Below are 23,713 nucleotides of genomic sequence, written 5' to 3' on the forward strand. Positions count from 1 at the left end.
TTTTCAGTTTTAGATGCGTAGGGTTTTTTCTATGGCAGCTTGCCACCAACCAGATTGGTTTAGATGCCTATTAATCAAAGCAAGTCAAAATGACAGCGTGCATACTCTGAAAGCTCCAGTTTGTAGTGCCTAGAAGGAGGTCAGGTAGGCAGCAAACACCAAACCTGTTTTGCTGTGAGAATGGCAATCAACTTGTGAGGAGCTGCCATTGGTGGGAGGAAATACAGTATAATGGTTAAAAGAATGGGTTTTGATGTCACTCAGATATGGGCTCATACGTGTTCTTTGCTTTTTACAAGTTATATAACTTCTAAGCCTCGATTTTTCCATCAGTAAAATATACAAATACTTACATAACAGGCATAATGGGATTGTTATGAGAATTAAAATAGGACTTGCTCATCACAGTGTAGGTGCTCGATAAAAGGTAATTATATTATCTGCATTAACCAGTGATATAGTCAATTAAAATAACAGTTATATTATTAATAATAATGGTGCTTACGTATGATAGGTATTGTACTAAGAACTCATAAATATTAACTCACTTAATCTACACACACACAGATAAAGACTATTATTGGCCTGGGTTAACAACTGAGACTCAGAGAAGTGAAGTAAATTGTTTAAGGGAAAAGGCACAATTGGGTTTTGAATGCAGGCACTTTGACTCCAGAAGCAGAGTTCTTAGTCACCACACTGTACCACAGATGCCTTCCTGCCCAGTGATACAGTCAAGGATGTAATATTTTAGTGAAATGAGTGTCAATGTTTTGGACGGTGCAGGAAAGACAGTATATTATAATATTGTGGCTCTTCATAGGTACCTAGATTCAACATTCATAGAATGGGTTTGTGTCCACTAGGTGGCATTGCTGTTTTAACGAAATGTGAACCAAACCAATATTTAGGCTTAGGGGTCTGCTAAATTTGAGAGCACTGGCAGGACAGTCCATTTGCATCCCTAAATGTCTGATGAAAAAATCCTCCAAAATTTGAAACATATTTAAAGATATCTAAAGACTAGAGGTATCTTGAAATAATTGAGTAAAATATACGTGAGTTTATTTTGCATGTCAATGTCTGTGCAGAATATCTGGATAAATTTTGAGATTCTCTAGTCCAGTTCTGTCAGTTCACAGAATAGACTCAGGGTCAGAGAGGAAAAATGACTTGTTCAGGGTAACCCAGACCTGATGGTTTGGCTGTGGTTATCTTTCCGTAATATTTAATGTGGTTGCTAAATCATAAAAAAATTATGATTTATTAATTCTTAGAAGACTCCCCTTTTGAATATAGGCCAGAAGATTGCTCCAATGTTGTGAGTTTTTGTTTTATAAGGATTCAAACATATCTCCCAAATTAATAGTAGACTCAGGAACTTAGATATTAAGTAGTATAAATGCAAAGGAAAGTGCCTTTTCCCTCTTGAAAAGATTGAATGACTATTTTAAATGACCGTCCCTATTAGTTGGCAATGCAGTTTATGAATTGAGACCCATGGCAGGTAGCAGTTTAACAGAGGAGTGGAGGGACTCTAGAATCGGACTGTCTGAGGTGAACCCTGGCTCTGTCATTTAGTAACTATAGGACTCTGGGAAGTTATGAGACATCTCTAAGCCTCGGTTTCAGCATCAGTATAACAGAAATACTATTTTAATTTATCTTTTAAGATGTTCGTGAAAAGTAAACGTGTGAAGGGCCCATGATATAGTAAAAACAAGGTTAAGGATGACAGTAATAATTAGCTATTTTTTTATTTTAGTTGATGTTTCTTTTTTTTATGTCTCTCAGCTGTGAAAGTCATTACAGGTGCTTTGTCAACAATATTACTCACTGTCACATGCTGAATTGCTAAAAGGAAGAAATAACACTTCAGGTTTATAACTGTGTCACATTGCTTCTTCCTCAACCAGATGGTACAAGTAGCCAAGAATATGGCCATGTATTTCATTATGTGTTCACAGCAGCTTAATTTAAAACACTTGTAGGCTTTAGGCTCCTATTTGCAGGTTAGACAGAGAAGGTGACTGAGCATGTAGCATAAAACAGCAATAGCTAAGAGTTATTGAGCACTTCTTGAGTGCCAAACCTTGCTATGTTTTACACGCATTAACTCATTTAAGCTTTACCATGTCCCTGTGAGCTACAAACTAATGTTTTTCCCCTTGTAAAGATGAAGGAACTGGGATTGAGAAACTTGCTCCAGCTTAAATAATAAGCCAAGGAGCCAGGATTTAAACTCAGGTAGCACAGTTCTTAATTGCTCTGCTCTGCCACCTCTTTGGGTAAAATGTAAAGAGCCCTTGAAGGTTCCTGAGCTCTAGCCTGCTTTCTCCAGTACACTAAATATTGCAGTGAAGCCTGGGATCACATCGCCACTGTTTGCTTAGCTCTTCTAGGCTACTGTTAACATGCAACCCTGTTACCCAGGAGAGTAATGCGTTAAACCTACTTCAATATTTTTATGGCAGTCAGTTGATGAGATTAACTGGTTAAACATTTAATAGACCCCTGAGTTTGACGGAGTAAAACAAAGTTGCAGCGGGTCAGAAGAGAGCTTGCCTAAGACAGGGCACTCTTGAAGATCGCTCCTTAGGAATCGGAGGAAAGAGGATCAGCTTTCTGATGCAATCATGCCTATGACTAGCTTATTTGTTGCTCTCATGTTCTATAAGATTCCACACTATACTCTTTTCATTGCTGTAATTCAGAATCCCATATGGAATTCTTGAATTCAGATTTCCAAGAGCCTTGGTGATCTTCTGGTCTATCACCCTGACTTCACCAAGAAGGAAGCTGAGATACTGTTTGCTTAAAGTTCGTCCCCATTTATCTTAGAGGAAGAGTTGGGCCCCTGTTAGTTTGGTTATTCCACACTGTTTCTATATCCTTCGGCAATTTCACTTTGAATAGCATCAACTTTGAATACATGCCGAAATTTCCCTGTTTATACCAATAACATTTTTCCTTCAGTGAGAACCCAAATTCAACAGATAGCATCTGTTCTTTACAGATAGCATCTTTCTATTTATAATTTCTTCTTTCTTCCTTTGCTTGAAATAAACTTTTATGGGGTGGGGAAAAATGACATTTATTAGAATATATTTAAAAATCAATTTGTTTTCTCAGTAGAAGCTGTGAATCCAAGTAATTCAATTTAAATCTAAGAAAATTACCATACTAAATAGGACCAAGGTAAATTCAAAGCAAAATCTCAAAAAAAGCCACTGGGAGGAGACTTTCACTTACCGATTTCAGTCATGGTTATCCCTGGTGCTAACTGCCCATTGTTGAAAGAGCTATAGGTAAACAAGTTGGGTACGGATGTGAGGTCATAGATAGGTTCTTGCTTTATCTGTTTGATTCCAGTCATGTCAAGTCCTGACTGATCAGGGGACGGCTGACCGGAATCGACGTTGTAATAACCCTCAGACTTGGGCAGGTCAATGACGTGCCCGTTGGCATAAGTGCCGCTGGTCTCGTTGTTCAGGCTGCTCAGGCCGTTGCTAATGCTGCTGCTGTACACCCTGGCAAGGGCTTCTGCCTCCCCACTCTGCTGCTGCCGCTGTTCCTGCAGCCGCTGCTGGTGCTTCTGCACCTCAGCATACAGGCTGTCCCTTTGCTTCTTGGACATCCTCCCAAACTTCACAGCTGGGTTGGAGAGAAAAGCAGAAAACAGCACTTGTGGTTATCATTCGCGTTAACCACCTCAGGTACAACGGGTCACGGGATGGTTGTCCCTTCAACTTCAAATGCACAAATGTCTAGCACCATAACTGAACCCATTCATTTGCACTCCACATCTTGGGAAAGGTTATATTCAGAGGGTACCTGTCCTGGTTTATGCCCACAGTGAGAAATAAATCTAAGCCAGGAAGAAATATAAAAACTCATGTATGTATTTCTCATTGCCATGAAGTTAGAAAGCATGTTTTCCTCTTTTTTTCTTACCTGTGGAAAAAAACGCAAAAAAACAAAATACCAAATTAGCAATAGTGCCCACTATTAAAATGTTAACCAACACTCATAACTAACTTTTCTCTTAATCTTTAGGATTACTAGATTGCCAGATTGGATCCTAGTGTTTCACTTTGAGATCTATTTTCTGTTTTCTTTCTTAAATTTCCTTTTACTTTTTATAATAATTTTCTTTAAGAGACAGGGTCTTGCTCTGTCACCCAGGCTGGAGTGCAATGGCATGATCATAGCTCACTGAAACCTTGGGCTCCTGGGCTCAAGCAATCCTCCCACCTCGGCCTCCTGAGTTGCTAGGACTGCAGGTGCATGCCGCCAGGTCCAGCTATTTTTTTTTTAAATTTTTGTAGAGATGGGGCCTTGCTGTATTGCCCAGGCTGGTCTTGAACTCCTGGCCTCAAGTGAGCCTCCTGTCTCGGCCTCTCAAAGTGCTGGGATAACAGATGTGAGCCACTGCACCCGGCCAGGCTGATTTTCTAAATAGTGTGTTGGGTAAGACCAAAGACATGGGGCTGGGTGATAAACATAATTTTAAGTGACGGCATCATTTGCCTTCAGTTGGCTTTTGGGATCAAATGATAAGAATCTTTGGAAAATAGCAGTTTGGGGCATCCAATGCCCAGCAAGTGACAAAAACAGTAACTATCTTTTCTCATTCTACCACTCCCAAGTTTTATTCTTCCTATGTCTTCTGGCAATATTCTCAGCAGTCTGAGGAAAAAGAAGGAAGAAGTGCTGCAAGCAGTCACAGAGTACTATCAAGGTGCTTTCATTTCAATGTGTTGTTTCTTAAGATACTTAACCTCCTGAACTGTTGTGAATATTGACATTTCTCCTCACAGGTTGTCAACTGCCTTTTTAGGATGTGAACATCCTGAGTCACAGGCCTACCTTGTTTGAATTATCAAGCATTGTTCAGCTCATGTTAATAGTGGAGGCTACCACAAACTTGGAGGCTCCTCTCTGAGTTTCTGTTTTCTGTTCTTTTGTGACGGTATTCCCACCACCTCTTGGTGTTAGGAGCTCAGAGAATGGAGAAAGAAGGAAATGGAGTTTAGAAAACGGCTCAGTTCCTGGATTCAATCATGAGGGTTGATGCTCTTCTGAGAATATCTAAATGGTGAAGTGCTTAAGAACTCTCTAGCACAAAGGGAACACAGAAGAGATTCCCACAGTGAAAGAGCTGCCATTCACCCTCCTCCTCCAATATTTTTCCAAAATTCATTTTCTTTTTCCATTGGGTACAGAGCTACCATATTTATCTGAGCATAGGCTGATCAGAATGGAGACCGTAATTCCTAAGCCCCCTCACTGGCAGGTACGTGCAGGTGATTAAGTTCTGATTAACAGGAAGTAAATGCAAGTGTCACATTCACTTGCGGGTATTGGGGCATGTTTTCCTCCTTCTTGCCTGCTGGATTGTGGATGTGAGGGCTGGGCTTGAAGAAGCCAAACTCTTTCTGTATCTTCTTAATCCTTCTTAAAAACCTACATTCTGGGGCTGGGCTCGGTGGCTCACATGTGTAATCCCAGCACTTTGGGAGGCCAAGGCGGGCAGATCACGAGGTCAGGAGATCGAGATCATCCTGGCTAACATGGTGAAACCCTGTTTCTACTAAAAATACACACACACACACACACATACACACACACGCACACAGAATTAGCCGGGTATGGTGGCATGTGCTTGTGGGCGTGGTGATATGTGCTTTGTAGTCCCAGCTACTCGGGAGGCTGAGGCAGGAGAATCCCTTGAACCCGGGAGGCGGAAGTTGCAGTGAGCCGAGACTGAGCCACTGCACTCCAGCCTGGGTGACAGAGGGAGACTCTGTCTCAAAAAACAAAACAAAACACAACAAACAAACAAACAAACCAACACCTACATTCTGGCTTTCTGATGCTGCCTAAGTAGGAAAACAAAGTGATAATTATCTAGTAATTTTTTCTGTATGAAGACAAACAGTCTGACTCATTCAGACTAAACTCCCCTTTCCATCTTAGTGGTTGGTTTTATATGGTCTTGAATTATTTAGATTGTTGTATTTAACTTTGTTTGTAGAGACACTACCCTTATTAGATTCTGATTTCATAGACAAATTTATTTGCTTACTAATTGCAGTGACATTTCCAGTTTGTCTATGTACCGAATTCTACAGTAACTTATATGGCAAGCTTCCTCTGTATCTTTATATTACATCTTCTAAGCAATTTATTACATATTATTCTCTAGGGGAAAAACACCTTTTTATACAAAAAAATAAACAACTATAAATGTTGATTCAGAAAGAACTTCCCCTTCTCCCCCAGGAAAGTAGAGTTCTTTATTTGCTGCCTTTCTGCCCTTTGCATTTGGGTAGGTTCAGAATAGCTCTTTGTTGTAGAGTTATGCAAGTGAACACAAGGTTTGTATCCATTGCTATAGATCAAGATTTTTGTTTTAGCTAGGGTAGATCTACTTTCTGACTTATTTTAATAGAATAGTTTTGTATTTTATTGGTTCAAAATTTATAGGAATCAAAGATTGAGAATAAGAAACTCTTCTAACACAAAAACAGAAATTTGTGGGTTTTTTTTAAACCCTTTTCCATTTAATCCTTGCTTTAGATTTCTGATATTTAGGTGAAATATACTTTGTGGAGGACTGATTGCATTAATGACCCTGATTGCTCTTGTCTATTTCTTTCCATGCCCTTCCCCATGTCAATTTGCAATGCTCTTTCATTCTTTGCAGGCATCCTGCCCAGGGTCATGTGACTTACTGTGGACCAATGGAATATTGACAAATGTGACACAGCAGAGACTTGAAAAAGGCTTGTGTGATTGTGCACCTCACCATGACAAGGACATGCCTGAGCTATCTTGCTAGAGAATAAACTTGCTGGGGGATATGTGAAGCAGAGTCAAACCTCTTTGCTCATCCCAGGCAAGGCCATCTACAATCAGCAGAGCTATAGAACTGACCTGCAGCTGATGTACACAGAAATCTGCTGTTAACCACAGACATCATAATCACAAGCTAACAATGTCAAAAGAGTATGCTGCCAAGACCTCTGCCATAGTTAACATCTAAAACCTCAACAAAGAAAAGCTCTGCATTTTTTACAAAATTGACTTATCAGGTCACTGAGCAACTGAAATATTTTCAAAGAAACAACTTAAAACTACTACATTTTAGAGTTATTTCAGGTGTAATCCTAAATCAAAGACTTCACTGACAATGACTGTAATACTATTCTATAATTAATTTTCCATTTATTTCAGAAACATTGATGAGCCAGTGTTTCAGTTTTGTGCCTCTTCTTGCAATAACAGTGGTGACAAATTTGGGAAAATAATTACAGTACATGGCAAAAATAAACCTACTGACTTTCTTGACATAATTCATTTTCACTATTTGTAAATACATTTGTTGTATGCATAGAACTATTTTAACAAAGGCCATGTTAATATTTCAAATATTAGCATTCTTCTTATCACCACATATTAATCAGACTGGCATATAATTTAACTGTTTGCCCCTCTCAAACTTGAATTACTCTGTTAATGGCATTCACTTGAGTATAAAGACAGCCTCTTGTTAAACTGCTAACTCTTAAAGAAACCAGCACAATTCTGTATACATTGCAAGTGCTCATAAATATTCAATGATGTGGTATTTGCTCATGATATGCTCTTAACCTGCATTTTGATCCCATAATAGCAAAGAACAATTTTATGTGAAAGTATAGGAAATCATTTTATATTTATTTGAATTGTGGTATTCTAAATGGAATAGAAGTTTTGGATATAACTGAAAAGTAAAGTCATAGCTCCTTCAAAGATTTCTATTTACATAACACATGGACATGTGTTTGTGGTTTCAAGAGAGCCCAACTGACTATCAATCTATGACTTTCTAGAAATTTCCAAAATCATTTTATCTACTACCTTTGGTTGTGAAGTTCTCTATATTTACATTTTGCTGCTTACCAATGAAACTGGTCTTAATTTAACTCTTTTCAGCTTCAGAGATGTGCCTCTTCTGCCACCCTTTTTTTAGTGCCGTAGGCTTTGTTATTAGAAGTCTGATTCAATCTACCCAAGCCTATTCATTATTTTAAAATCTCCTCTCTCTTCTCCTTCCTCTTTTTTTCCGACAGAACTCCTTGTGATGTTGAAATGTTCTCTGTGCTTTCCAATATGGTAGCTGCAAGCTGCATGTGCCTAATGAACACTTGAAATATAGCTAGTGTGACTGAAGAACTGAATTGTAAATTTTATTTAATTTAAATTCATTTAAATTTAAATTATTTAAATAGTGACATGTGGATTGGGCAATGTAGTTCTGGATAGAAGCTTAATCTGTGAAACCTGTCCTTTTAGGGCAACTTCTGTCTTTTTGTAGAGACATGCCACTTGGGAGAACATATACTAGTGAGTATCAATTTGTAGTAGCACAATTGGAAACAGTTACCCTGAAGATTCCTTTGTAAAGGGTGTAGGTAAAAGAAAAAAAAATAAAATGATAGAGAAGATTCAGTAGGCTTATGCATGCTGCCAATTCACACACACACAGACACACACATGCACACATGTCTGCACCTCTTTATACACATAAAGACACGTGTATATGTTTCCAAGTGGATTTGATTTTTGATTCTTCGCTTAAGCTAAATTTGAACAAATTCATTATTGATAAATTTGATGACTACTGATATATTTTTGATAGCTAATAAACCGATATAGCAGTGAAATTTCAGGAGAGAATGAAAATCCAGTGTTTTCAACAGTTATTTTAAGCTATCTCCTGGTGGCCACATTAAGCAGCCAGGTATGATGAAATAAACATTCTTGGAGCCTAATTGACATAGAGCAAATGCATATACCAAAATGAAGATGCCACTTTATCTCTGAGGGAAGTAGGGGGCTGTAGAAAGCAGTTAGGTATGAGGGCATCTCACTTTGGCTATTGGTACAATTTCTTTTTCTTTTCTTTTTTTTTTTTTTTGAGACAGAATCTTGCTCTTTTGCCCTGGCCGGAGTGCAGTGGCGCTATCTCGGCTCACCGCAAGCTCCGCCTCCCGGGTTCACGCCATTTTCCTGCCTCAGCCTCCCGAGTAGCTGGGACCACAGGCGCCAGCCACCACGCCCGGCTAATTTTTTGTATTTTTTTTAGTAGAGACGGGGTTTCACCGTGTTAGCCAGGATGGTCTCAATCTCCTGACCTCGTGATCCGTCCGCCTCGGCCTCCCAAAGTGCTGGGATTACAGGCGTGAGCCACCGCGCCCGGCCAGCTATTGGTATAATTTCTAAAGCACTTTAAAAATACTTGCTGAATCAGAAGAAGGTAGGGATTCTTCTGATTAGGAAATAACCCTGCCTTTCATTCTTGAGCCTTTACTAGACATAGGTAATCAACCATAATTTCAGGGCTTTTGAATCATTCAATATTACATACTAGGCAATACTTATCAATAGGAGATAAAACCTATTCAGCTTCCCTGGTGTTAGCATAATTTACTTGGCATAAGGCACCTTTTCTAATCAAAGTTCAGACCAAACTTTCTCTGTATGATATAGTGAAGAGGCAGCTTCTTCTCTTAGAGAGAATCATTTGTTTTCTCTTCTGCTTGAGCCCCTTCTTCTCCAGATTCCCCACCCCACCCACACCCCTGACCATTTCTCCTCATGATAAATTTCACATAAGATGTGCTTAGGAGGCATTTTTGAAGATGTCCCAGGCAGCCTCAGGATTGTCTCTGGGCCTAAAGTTGAAATGAATCATTATTCTTAATCCTCAATGTCCTTAGACACTATATTGCTTTTATTTGCATAGAGGTTTATGTGCTGCAATGAATTCCTTCCTCCTTGAGAATAAATTGTGGCTCTGTTAAATGACCCTCCCATCCTCCCGACACATTTCTTTTATGTTATGGGATCCAGACCATCTAGATTTTGTGGGCTGATGTCACTAAATCTGTTGAATCTGCCTTGGATCATATATTCATCTCTTGCCCATGATTCTATTCACTAGCACAGACTCAGCCCTGCCCTTCCAGAAAGATACTTCATTTTATCGTAGGAAGAAGTAACAAAAACAAATACTGTATGGCTTATCTCTTTGCACAATTATTAATGGGGCTTTTCGGACACTGTGAATTAAAGTGCTACCTACTGCCATATGGTAGAAATGAAGTGCGAAATCATCAGCTCAGATTCCCATATAATTACACCAAATAAGTATCGAAAACTACTTAATCCTCTCTCTTAATTTATTTGCCTTGATTATACAGAAGTACTCATTGCTATAAATTTATCTTAGGCATAAATATATCTGGTTAGTGAGCCAAGTAAAACAAGTAAAACAAAGAAAAATCAGTTAATAGAAAAATTTTGGAAACCTCATCTCTGTAGCTTTAGAAGCTACCTATAAACTGAAGGGTTTCAGGTCAGATTCTTTTTTCTTTTTTTTTTGGTCAAATTTGTTTTATAGGTGTACTTTTCTGCAGGACAAGTTTAGATGGATTGGGAATTAGAGAAAAGGTAAAGAATCTAATCACTCATGAAATCCGTTTATATTAAATGCATGCCAGTTATTTGCATTTCTTTAAAACTTGGAAGTTTCTTGTTTTGTGTGCATCTATACAGCCTTGAATTTCACTAGAGGGAGTGCGACCAGAGGCCCAGAATCCACACTGATTGACATAAAGACAGAATGTGTCGGGGCATTGTCTATGTCTTAGGCTCTAGGTAGAAGGGATTTCCATCGTTTATTCAACAAACATTTAGGTGTGTGCTTTTAAGCAGAGCCTGATGTTTTAGTGGGAACAAGACAGAAATGGCCCCAGGACTCAAGGCCACTCACTGTATGATACAGGGGTGATGTGTCCAATGTCGGCAGGGAAAGAATTACTTTGGATGAATGAACAAAAACGGAAAACAAAGCTAGGTGAAATTCTTCGTTCATCTTGTTTGAGTTTATTTGTCCTCTTTCATTACTCTAAGATGCTCCCTTGGGAAGCCAAGCCATTCAGTGTGGGTGAGAGTCAAGGTGGAGTGTAGATGGTATCACATTCTGAGGAAGACATCACCTACACAGCCTTTCTAAGACTTGGACTTCTCTCTAGCCTTTGGAAACTTCATTATGGGCTCAGATAGTCCAATTCCTCCTCTGGGTAGCTATGACCAGCCAGCAGGACTTCCAAGCTTCCCATAGAGGCATATGCAATTCCTTAGTGTCTCCACACAGTAAGCAAGCCCAGTCAGACCTACCCAGTGAACATACTCAGATGTGGTCCTGGTTTGCTTGGGACTTTCTGGTATCGTCTCTGAAAGTCTCATGTCCCAGGAAATCCCTCATTTGCAGGCAAACCTAGACAGATGGTCACCTTCAACCTACGCCTATGTGGCTTCCACTAAACCTAGTTAGCACAAGTTGCTCCCTGAGCTACGGTAAAGTCTTTGCTTTCTTGTTTCATAGGCAATGCTCTATTTTTATGTATTCTTACTTTTCCTTTTAATGCACTACCAGCACAGTGATTTTCTTTTCTCCTTATCCCGAATTCCGCCGTCTTCCAGCAGCTTAAATAGACTCCGGCAAAGCATCCATTTGAAAGGGCTTAAGTAAGAAACAGGAAGGTAATGCCTTACCATCCCTTGACATTCCTAGGGCAAGACACTTCTGCAGTCGGCAGTGTTGGCAACGGTTTCTGTTGGTTCTGTCAATTAAACAGTTTCTCTGCCTTGGGCAGGAATAAGAGGCATTGTTCTGCTGGCTCCTCCTAAAGAATCCCTTGAGGGAAAAAGAGAAGGGGAGGGAAACAGATTTATAAGAAGGGAAACAAGAGAACATTAACGTATACATTTGCTACATTTTCTACAGTGAACATAACGGAGTTTAATTTTTAAAGCTCTTTGGATACCTCTTCTTATATGGCTTGCAGATATTTCTGCTGGGGAAAATAGATGCTATCTGCAGAGATATGAGGGTATCATTCATTTGCCCATTCACTCATTCATTCATTCTTTGAATCAATGTTTGCTAAAGACATTTGCAGCTGTGCAAATTGTATGCAGAAATAAACAGAAGTTTCTGCTCCGCAAAGAGCAGTGGGGAAGGAGTAGCAAAGGATATTACTAAACCAAACATGACAGAACTTGATGGGGAAAATCACACAGGTTTGTGTCAAGTGCCGTGGTGGTGAGGAACTTGAGGTATTGGTAAGAAAAAGCAACACTGGGGAGTATGCACTACTGTTTTCTTAGTTTCTAAGATGTGTTTTTCCCCACCATAAAATTTTCGAATTTGGCTCGAATGCAGCTGAAAAGTGTTTTTTTTTTTTAACTTTTTGAGGTGTCTTGCTATGTTGTTCACACTAGAGTTCAGTGGCTATTTGCAGGCAGGATCATAGTGTACTGTGGCCTCAAACTCCTAGACTCAAGTGATCCTCCTGCCTCAGCCTATAGCTGGCACTACAGGTGTGTGCCACTGTGACTGGATCTGGCAAGTTGTTTTTAATAATCAACCACACCATTGAAAAAAGAAAATATTATATATAAGCTGTCTAACAACAAAAAGTACTAAGTAAAAACTGAATGAACGGTCTCTACTTGGCCTCAGGCTATTCAGTGTAAGATGCCTTCATGCAAGCACATTTGGGTTCATCAGGTACAAAATGAACTGCCAGTGACCATACACTGCTTCTCTAAATAAATCCACAGCTGAGTTGATTTTTAAAAGATTTCTCCTTAGTTGTCTTATAGAAAACTCTATTGGGGAAAATAAGCATTTTCTCCAGAGACAGATAAGTTATCATCCATCCATTCATTGACTCCTGTAATCGATTTCCCTAATTACTCTTTGCTCTTGAATTGTCTAGAGCAAAAAAGGAAAAGTGCAACGTGTCCTGAGCAAAATGATGGTCTACATCAAGCTTTCTAAGAGAAATTTTGGGAAGAGATATCCCACAGCATCATCTTTTGGACGGAGGAAGTATAGAAAAGTTCAGGAATGGTAGATTCAATGACTATCTTGCAGAGAAGCCTAGAATAGATCCCCTGACTTCCCTCAAACAGCTTCCGTGTTTCCTCAACTATCTACAGGATGAACAAGCTGGGCCAGGGCTAGGTGAGCCTAGTGAGGCAAACATCTTGCCCACAGCATTTAAAGGTCGCCTAAAGTTTTTGTAATTAGAAAATACAATATTTTAACACAATGTGTTAAAAATCAGCATTAATACAAAAATACCCAATAGTTTAAAGAAAAGATCTGTGTTACTGATTTTCCTTTTGTCTCGAGCTCCAATATGGCTCAGCGTGGCACTGGTGAAGAGAGCTTGATCAATCTGAGGAAACTCAGACATGGAGGTGTGGTCGAGCATCTCCTCAGACAGAGAGAGTCCCAACTGGCTTAGCCATTCAACAACAGGGACTAGTTTCATCCCTATAGATCCAAGTGCATTCCTTATTTAATAAACCAGTGATGGCATAATGAGACATCTGACTGTCCAGTTTGACTGAATTCATGGAGCATCTTAGAGTAGAGATCAAACGTAAGCTCCCAGGGATTGAAATGATGTACTTTATATACCATGAAAACTGTCAGGAAGCATAACCTCAGCCCATCAGTCTTGATTAAAGATGACTTGAAATTTACATTTTAAGACAGAATTGTGTGGTTTTTATCTTTGTATACTCTAGTGCTACTTAGCAAAAGAGTTGACAGGACAGAAAAGACTTTTCTGAAGTCACAGCTACAGCCCTAATTTAAGACCAATTTGACATTAATTACGACTCGTTTCTTGCTTATCTGTTGCTCATTATTGCAAATGAGGTTTTTGGCATGAAAAAGAGATTGCATTCCAAATTTTATTGAATGAATAGAAATTTGAATAAGTGCACAAGCTGAATTGATGTTATTTAGAATGGGTTGTTTATGTTGACTTGAAAACAGTATTATGAAAACTCAGAGGTTGATACTGAATGTGCTGACATTGACATCAAATTCTGAAGAGAATTTTTAAGTTTTCTATTTGCAGAAAAAAGTAGCATATTTACAAATGTGGGATTTTCCATGAATTAAAAAAAATAGTGTGGTGTACAGTGCCATTTTGACTAAAACCTCAGAGTATGCTTCATAATAACAGCATAATTTCTTTGATTGTGGATTCTTCCTTTAAATAGAAAAGATGGACACTTGTTCTTGGCTATTGGCTTGCTGGGTTATATTTGTGCGCTACTTAAATTTTTTGGAAATTACTGTTTAAAATATTTTGCTTTTTAACTTGAGCATATCCCCATCTTCTGAAATCACACATTTTTCAGATGGGGCTTATACAATCAAATGCCAAACATCTCCATTTTGATAGTGATCTAAAAATCAGTTTTAGTAGATATTATGTAAACCAGAGCTCTCAAGATTGCATAACAAGCCAATAAAATGCTATCCTTAATGGAGAGGATTTTGACTCCTAAACTATTATTGTTTATGAAGAAAACTATTTGTCTATCTGCCTAGAGGACATAATAACTTATTCAAGGAGGATAAAAAATTGCTGACATAATTTTGTTTTCTTGTTTACTCTTGATGAGTTGAAAAATTGCATTAAAGTGGACAACATGCAATTCTTAATTATAGATCTGCAGAGGAACAGAATGTGAAGAACATCTCACGATAGTCACAAATAGATTATCACTAATCATCTTTAAAGTACAGCAGTGCGTTGACAGGTTAGTACATTAATATGACGCTCCCTCTTCTTCCCTCTCCCACTTTATTCTTATTTATTTCCTTTTCTTCACTCCAGTTTTAACTCCAAGATTCATGCCTTTTTGAGACTATTATGAAGACATTGTCAATTTTTCACACAGTACCAGTACTTGACAGTTACAGTATGTTTTGCCTTGTTTATATTTGAAATCCTGTTTAAGATTAAGATTAGATCTTAGACTCTATGACTATACTACACCTCCTTCAGTTTACTGGCCTTAAAAGAATAATTCACTTTGCTTGCATCTTTGATGAAAAATATAATTGCTCTTGCCAATAACTTTACCAGCATATTACCTTTCCCTCCCAGACTGTGGCTGCATTTTATTTGTTCTGGTTACACATGGTCCTTTAACGTTAGCTATAGAACTGTTTTGATTTCCCCTGGCTATTATGTCTCTCACACTCACTTTCTTTCCTTCTAAGGATTCATTATTAAAACTTACTGTTAAATTTCAACGTTCCCTTATTTCAGATTAAGTCTACGTTTACTGCTATTCCTCCAGCTCTTTATTTAAGAAAGCAACTTGCTCATAAGAATTAGTTTGCCACGGGAAGGATGAGTGGAATCTGTCTGGAAGTGGAACACTGGATTGAGACTGAAAAACCCCGTGTTTTTGGCCATGCTCTGTTCTTTACTGTCTGAATCAATGATGTTGATCAAATGACGTAACCTTGTTTATACCTCAGGACCTCATGGGAAAATGAAGAGGTGGGTGGGGGCAGGTGAATTTTTGTCGATTTACAGTTAATCTTGTCGGCTTCTAACATACCATGCTTCCAGTTTTCTTTTCTTTTCTTTTCTTTTTTTTTTCCCTGTAACGTGAGAATAAAGGATGGCCATATGCATATTGTAGCTGTTACCTTGACTTCCTTTTTCTCAAGCAGAAAGTTAAATATATACCTATTAGTTTATAATCTTTATTTTAACCTTTAGTTTTTTCGTATAGTAAGTGCTTTGGAATTTACTGGAGACAATACTGCTAAAACAGCAGGAGTCAAGTGTTTATATCTCTGTAAATGTGAATAATTCAAGGTTTTAAATACACATCCATTTTTAAGGAGCTGCTGACCAGTTAGAAAATAACAAAAAGGTAAAAGGCAAAAGAATAGAAAATCAACCCTCCCACCCACCACGCAAGAATTCCTGAATGTCAGCAGCAGGCAGAAGGATCCTTTAGCAAGGACGCCTTCCTTAAAAAGGTGTCACCGCGTCTTGTGAGGTACACAGATGCCTGAGACAAATACAGAACCATGCGGTATGAAAGTCCCATACCTTGCAGCCTTCACATGTGATGACTCCGTAGTGGATCCCAGAGGATTTATCGCCACAAATTTTGCATGGTATCACTTCAATTTGTGCTGAAAGGAGAAAATAGACATTTTGAGCACACAAAAGTTTTCTTTCTCCTTTCACTCTTCCTGTCTCTCTCCCCGTCTATCTCTGCCTTGATGTTTGTATTTGAAAATACGGGGGTGTGGGCGGTGGTGTGGGAGTCATCCATTAGTATTTGCATGGCTGTCCTAAGCTGCTTCTAAGTCAAAGTACATTTCTCTGCCATTGTTTGCTTCGTTTTTCTCAAACTAAAAAAACACAACCAGAAACCAGTTTTCCAAAGTCTTGCATTCACTGTTTTCTCCTTTGTGAATTTGACCTTAAAAGTAGTGGGACTCAAAAAGTCTTTGTTTTTTTGGTTTTTTTTTTGGAGACGGAGTCTCGCTCTGTCGCCCAGGCTGGAGTGCAGTGGCGCAATCTCGGCTCACTGCAAGCTCCGCCTCCCGGGTTCACGCCATTCTCCTGCCTCAGCCTCTCCGAGTAGCTGGGACTACAGGCGCCCGCCACCACGCCCGGCTAATTTTTTTTTGTATTTTTAGTAGAGACGGGGTTTCACCGTGGTCTTGATCTCCTGACCTCGTGATCCGCCCGCCTCGGCCTCCCAAAGTGCTGGGATTACAAGCGTGAGCCACCGCGCCTGGCCCCTCAAAAAGTCTTTGAACCCATGGCTTTTCTTTTCTTATTTTGCACTTGAAACATTAAGTTACTAAGAGCTTTCACATGGCCTTATCTCAGTGATATTTAAAATAAATACATAAATAAAGCAAAACTCTGGGAGGGAGCAGTGCATGATAGCTTTATAAATTGTGTGGCTGGATGTTTACTTACAAAAATGTCAATAATCAGTCCAATATTTATTGAGCATGCTGTATATGTTCTCTAAAATAATAAAGGCTATTGATGGAGGATAAGATATGCTAATGATACTAGTAATCTAATTAATAAAATGAAATTAATATATGGAGAAATCAGGATAAATTATGAGGGTACTAAATATGAATTCAATACAAACTGAAATAGTTTCATTGGAGATGAAGGCATTTTTGTTGATTCTGAAGATTGTGCAGGATTTAGTTAGGCTGAAGGGAAAGGCAAAGGGCATTTCTGTTGGCAGAAGGGAAATGAAAAAAGATTGGAGGCCTGGGATGATTGTGGATTGTGATCATTGAGACAATAACTTGGCTATAATGTAAATTTAGGTGAGATGATTGGCTAGAGGGTTGATGCCAGACTATGGAGTTCCTGGGGTTAGGCAGAGAGGTTTTCACCTGATCTCACTGGCCATAAGGAATCAACGAAGTGAACAGGTTAAAGAAATGATGAAAGTAACTCACCTTAGAAAGGTGAGTTTGGCAGGCTACCCATAAATAAGCAGAAGACCACTAAAGATTACTTCCAACTTGGTGTTAGGAGATAAAAACATGGCTGATTACATCAGTGGTAGAATAAATGGAGAGGAAGATGTAAATAGAAACATGGTTCAAAGGCAGAAGCTAGATTATACGATTAAAAAAGGGAACCGACATGGAAATGAAGAGTCAAAGGTGACTCCTAGTTTCCTAGCCAAGAGGCTGAGATAAAGCAGTAAGTTTGACAGAAATGGGGTTGTTGGTAAGGCAGTTACTTTGATGGAATATGGTGGGGCATGGGATTTCTATTTTCTATGTGTGCAATTTGGTGTAATGTCCTGTATATAGAACCTCTTGGTAAGATGATTTTAAATAATCAGCACACAGGTTATGGATGGATCCACGAGATAAAATTTATTTAGAATGTAGTGATTCCTATGTCTGATAGTATTCTAAGAGTTGTTAAAATTATACACACTAGAAGATCTGCTATTTCCTCTTCCAATTTAAAATAATTATGCAAAATATACTTCAAAATGCTTTGTATATCAATCTGCCACTTGGATGCTTTTCTACAGTTTCTCACTCTTGAATATACAAAACAAATAAATGCAAGACATTGCCCTCTTTTTCTTATTATTTTACATTTTTTAAAAAAGACAATACTTAGCTTTAGGGTAGTACGTTGAGTTTTTAAAAAAGTAAATATTTCACAGAAATTTCAAATCATCTTTGTAAGCAAAAAAACCTCAGTGTTGTGTGCCTATTTTTCATGTGAAAAAATTGAGGATCCAGGTTAAGTTCTGCTTTTGAGTTGATTTGGGAATTGACAACCAGAAATTAGATAAATATCCTGATACTTCATTCAGTAACCATTCTCTGACTTCCACACAGACAACATAAGATTACAGTTTTAAATTCCTGTATTACTCCAATAGCTCCAGCTAAAGAGCTAATGATAAAAAGCATCAGAAGAGACAAAGTCACCTAAAATACTTATGAGACTAAGTATACATTTTTATTCGTTTCTTTTTATTTTAGCTTTTAGATTACACGAGCTAGTATTTGTTTTCAAGATTTTGTGATAGGAGAAAAATATGAGATTTGATGTTATTCTATTCTGTCCTTCTGGACTCCAGTCCTTAGTCTGTTAATGATTGGAGCCACGGCCAAGATAAAATATCTGATCTTATGTTTTCTAGTTTATAAAGCTTAACTGACAAACTTCATAGATTTGTGAGCATCAAATAGATATTTTATGTAGAAGCGCCTTGTAAAATGCTAAAGAGCTAGGAATTGTTAGTCTTCATTATCATCGTCATCATCATCACATCAATCATCATTGTTAACTGGTTTTCTAAAACTTTTGGACACAAAATATGACAAGCCACATTATTATTCCTTTATTAAAGATCTTTTCATTTAAAGATAATCTAATAAATGACAGTCATTTGTACTATGGTTTTTTTTTTTTAGCAATAACCTTTCAAATGTTGGATTGTTTATAACGATTACAAAATTGACTAAAAATCTCAGTTATCCATTGTATAGTTTTTAGCTTATATAATATTAAGTCAAAGGTTCTCTTTGCATAAATTACTCCTCAGGGAGTAGCTTACACGTGGGGAGAATCTGCTTCTATAAGTTCTTAATTATAAAATGATCTAACTTTAAAGGAAATGAAAATAGAGATAATTTGCCCCCTGGGGTGTGACAAGATGTTTTTGAAAGCCACAGAGGTTATCTTACACACCTTTGGAAATACAAATGAGATAAGGAACATTCAATAGAGCATCTGCATATTTATACATATTTATAATCCTGGCTCAACATGTAATCCTGAAGAACTATAAACATCTTAACAACATTTTTAAAGAGAAATAAGTCACTTAAAATGGTATATGTGTATAGCTGTGTGTGGAAAGGGGTTATCGGTTTGGAAATCTGTGACCATTTTAACTTATTGTAATAGAATAAATCATCTGAGGTTTATGATAGGTAAAGGTAAATTTAAGTCATTTAAAATACTAATTCTTTTCATTTTCTCTCATGTGAGGAAATAAACTGCCTCTGAGCTGCAGCTTTATAGTTTATGCTTTTTTTTTTTTGAGATGGAGTCTTGCTCTGTTGCCAGGTTGGAGTGGAGTGGCACGATCTCGGCTCACTGCAACCTCCGCCTCCCTGGTTCAAGCGATTCTCCTGCCTCAGCCTCCCCAGTAGCTGGGACTACAGGTGTGCACCACCATGCCCAGCTAATTTTTGTATTTTTAGTAGAGACGGGGTTTCACCATGTTGGCCAGGATGGTCTCCACCTCCTGACTTTGTGATCCGCCCGCCTCGGCCTCCCAAAGTGCTGGGATTTCAGGTGTGAGCCACCGCGCCTGGCCTATACTGTGTGTTTTATAAAGCACATCTTCCAGACAGCATTTCACAAACTGATTAGAACAACAAATCCCATTATTTCTCCAATGCCTGCCATTTCTCAATATCTTGCCACTATAACAGGCGTAGGCTCTTGTGGAATTGTCTTGCAGTGAATACAGATCTAGTGACATGCTGTTGACTATGGTTTCCAACTGAACATCTTGGGAGGATTTGGTTGTTTGGACCTCACCAGCTGTTACAATGAAGGTTATAGAAGGAAACTGAGGAAAGAATTTGACTTTTGTACTTTTGCTTGACTCATGGATTTATTCAACAATAGTATTCCCCAAGAGACAAACTTAGAGGAACTGAAATGCCCTGAGAGATGGCTTGAGTGAGGTTTATTCATTTTTCATTTTTTCAGTTTCTTGTATATTCATTTCACTTATATTTTTCTGTTGGTAATCCTTTGTGGAGACGATTGTTAAAATGTTATGTATTATCAATATTTTTGCTTATAAAATCAATGCTATATAATTTTATCTTTTTTGAAACAATATTCTGACAGTGTCAAAGAGTGCCATGAAAGATTTAAAATAATTTGCTGCTTTACTTTATATTAGAACAATTGATGAAGTACAATTAGTTTACTATCTGGTGATCTGGCAGGCAGATCCTATTCAACAATTATGGAATAAACAAAATTTCTCTCCCTCTTTGAAGATGGCAATTCTCTCCCCTGAGCTCCCCCTGAAAACGCCTTCTTTGTTTAGAGTTCCCTGCCACAACTTTGCACAAAACTACCATGTTTTCACTTCTTCCTGCATATCAAAACACACACATTTTTAGTTCTGCCCCCTCAGAACCTCCGCTAGTAACAGCAGGTGTTAAGATTATATAAACTAATCCAGCTAATGAGTTAACTAGAAAATGCATCACATTGATTCAACAAAATACCTTAACTCTTAAAAGCATCTATTAAGAATGGTAATAATAACAGACTTTTCATGTACTTTCTGGTTGGAGGAAACATTTTTACTGTGTTTATTCTTATGGCTCTCAATTCTCACCATTCCAACTCTTAAAATTCAACTTGGCCATTCTTATATTCTGGGCATTTTAAATCCACTGAAGACAGGACAAGATCATGCTTTGTTTTCTATGGTGTCTAAAGGAGAATTTTTATAACTCCTTAAAGTAGTGGTTCTAAATGTTTTATTTATTTCAGTACAACCACGAGATTTGATATATCAAATTTGATATATCAAAATTTATAAATTGCCTTATGAAAGAGGCAATAAGCAATATTAATTTTTTTTTGAGACAGGGTCTCACTTTGTCATCTAGGCTGGAGTGCAGTGTGATTGTAGCTCACTGCAGCCTCAAACCCCCAGACTCAGGGGATCCTCCCATCTCAGCCTCCTGAGTATCTGGGACTGTGGGTGTGCACCACCATGCCTGGCTAATTTTTACATTTTTTGTAGGGACAGACTCTTGCTGTGTTGTCCAGGCTGATCTCTAACTTCCGGCCCCAAGTGATCCACTTGCCTTGCCCTCCCAAAGGGCTGGAATTACAGGCATGAGCCACCATGCTGGGTCTGATTTTTCGTATTTGGGATAAAGAGAATGAACCAGAGATTGTGGGGGATATATATTTTGGAAAAGGCCCCCAAGTGATTCTTGTATATGATGAGGCTCCCATTGGGAATTAAATGAGTTAAGTTATTAGCTAGGAATTTTCTCTACCACATAAATCACCTGCGAAGGTGGAAAAACCCAGTGACAGGCCAGATCTGAACATTTTAAATAGTCACCAGGAATTCTCTCTATGTTTTCTCACTTTTGGTTTGGGGCTATACTTATAGCATGTTTGTTTTCTGCTCTGTCTCTCTCTCTTTTTTTTTTTCGCCTTAAGGACATCTGACCCGGCTATGATTCCTGGACACCAGACACTGTATTCCTAGACACAGACTACATTTCACGACATTGGATTCACCTGTTAGCTTCTGTTTCCCATAATTTTATAGTTATGCTAAAAGTGGGCAGTGCAATTAAATCTCTTAATGTCTGAGTAAAGCACAATTTACACATGTAGAAATTTCCAATAAAGATGACTATTTTGGTTAAAAATCCTTTTGCAGATGGTCTCAGTAGCCCAAGTTGTATCTCATCTACCCAAATTGTATCTCATCTACCATCTGCGACAAATCCAAGTTAAAAATCTCTGTTTGTACTCTTTCCCTCTCTCACTGGCAGACTGATAAGTATCCATCTCTATTAGGTACAAAGTATTCTGATGTCACCTAATAACAAAGCCAAAGGTCTGTGATGCAGCAGGTATCCCTGGGAACCAGTTCCACTGTAACTGTGATTCATCAGACAGTAGCCCCAAGGTTGGGATGGGATAGGATCTTGGAAAAATGAGATCCTCAGAGGACAACTATAAAAGTCTTGAACTTCGGCCCCTATACCATGCTAGAAGGTGGTGATTCTAAAAGATTCCCGTCATTGGATTGTGCCCATGTGTATCTCATCAGTGCAGAGTGCATCTCAACATCAGCTTCCTGTCGAAATATACAATATGGTGCATGAAATTCAGTGCACTCTAATTTCTACTATAATACTCTCACGTCTATCAGCATCTGGGGACTTCTCTGTAATACTCTGGGTGGTGGACCGTGGGAGTTTTCTGTTACAATGGCTGATAGCTCCTAAATAACTTAAAGACACATTTGGCTTTATATTATTTTATTCCCTATACCATTTATCATTGAAAGCTAGATTAAGAAAAAAATTACTATCATATGATAATGACAAAAGAAGATCATTTTCAAAGGCATCATGTGTAGGATTATCACAATAGAGGCTGATTTATCTTTTACATATGAACATTTACCCTTGAAGTGTTGTTTGCTCACTCCCCAGAGGACAGAAACAACAGAACATGAGACCAACAAATAACGACAGCAATTAGTATAATCATTAAGAGAAAATACTGATAAGTTAAATATTCCCCTTGTAAACAAAGTAAATCACTTTATAAGTTGTAGTGGCTTTGAACTCATACTTTAGGAATTAATTCCCATTAAATTCATCTTGTCCTGTCAACATTTTAATTATAATGGGATAACTTGTGCGTGGGACCTGACGTTATTCAGATTGAGTGAATGTCTTTTTGACCACTCAAGGTGTGGTCCACAGACCAGTGGCATTGGCATCTCCGGGGATCATGGTAAAATTGCACACTACCACGACTCACTCAAGACCAGCTGAATCAGAATTTGCTTTAGAATGAAATCCTGAGGCTAGCATTCGAGTTTGAGAAGCAATGTTTTGTGATGTCCAGGTAGCCACAGTTTTAGCAACTGTAAGAACTGATGGAATTTAAAATTTCCCTGGATTCTGGAAAAGTGGTCTCTGCTTTTTGCCTTTTAGGCATTTCCTTTGGATTATAAAGGCAGTAGGATAATTGAAAGGTTAGAAGAAAATAAAAAAAAAAAAGAGAAAACTCTGGCCACTAACCGACGAGGCAGAAAAAAGAGAACACAGCATATTCCAGAAATATCTTGAGTTACTGTAATTAACACCTAGTGTACCAGGCTTCCTTTACAGATTTAATGATTGTTACCTGCACTCACATTTTCTCCACATTCTAGCAATGTTTGGTAATGGCACCTCCCTCTTGTGTACACTCGCTCTTGTGGTTGTGGCTACTAGCTCGCCCCTTGGATACGTAGTACTGACAAAGGCTCTCTTGAGAAGGTTAAAAAACATACAGTTTTTCTGTTTTAAAAATTGAATGGTACAAAGTTTACTTCTTTTGATACAGGTAAGGGAGATCAAGCAGTTTTTTGAAACCAAGCAATGCACTCATTTTGGCTATTCACGGTAGTTCTGGAAAAGCAACATTTGAAAAGCTGTCCTGTCTCATTGAGGCAG

At 38.3% G+C, this 23,713-nt stretch overlaps 1 protein-coding gene across 1 annotated transcript in view; it reads right to left on the reverse strand.

The window, feature by feature from the left end:
* Positions 1-23,713, reverse strand: part of RORB (RAR related orphan receptor B) — a 199,458-nt gene that overhangs the window by 47,469 nt on the left and 128,276 nt on the right. The window contains exons 2-4 of the mRNA XM_003267416.4: positions 16,002-16,087; positions 11,608-11,749; positions 3,253-3,654 (exon numbers count right to left, since the gene is read on the reverse strand). Of these exons, the coding sequence (XP_003267464.1) occupies positions 3,253-3,654; positions 11,608-11,749; positions 16,002-16,087 (630 nt within the window). The remainder of the gene's footprint in view (positions 1-3,252; positions 3,655-11,607; positions 11,750-16,001; positions 16,088-23,713) is intronic.

Source organism: Nomascus leucogenys, chromosome 1a, assembly GCF_006542625.1.
Source record: "Nomascus leucogenys isolate Asia chromosome 1a, Asia_NLE_v1, whole genome shotgun sequence".
In the NCBI taxonomy this organism is placed as follows: Eukaryota; Metazoa; Chordata; class Mammalia; order Primates; family Hylobatidae; genus Nomascus; species Nomascus leucogenys.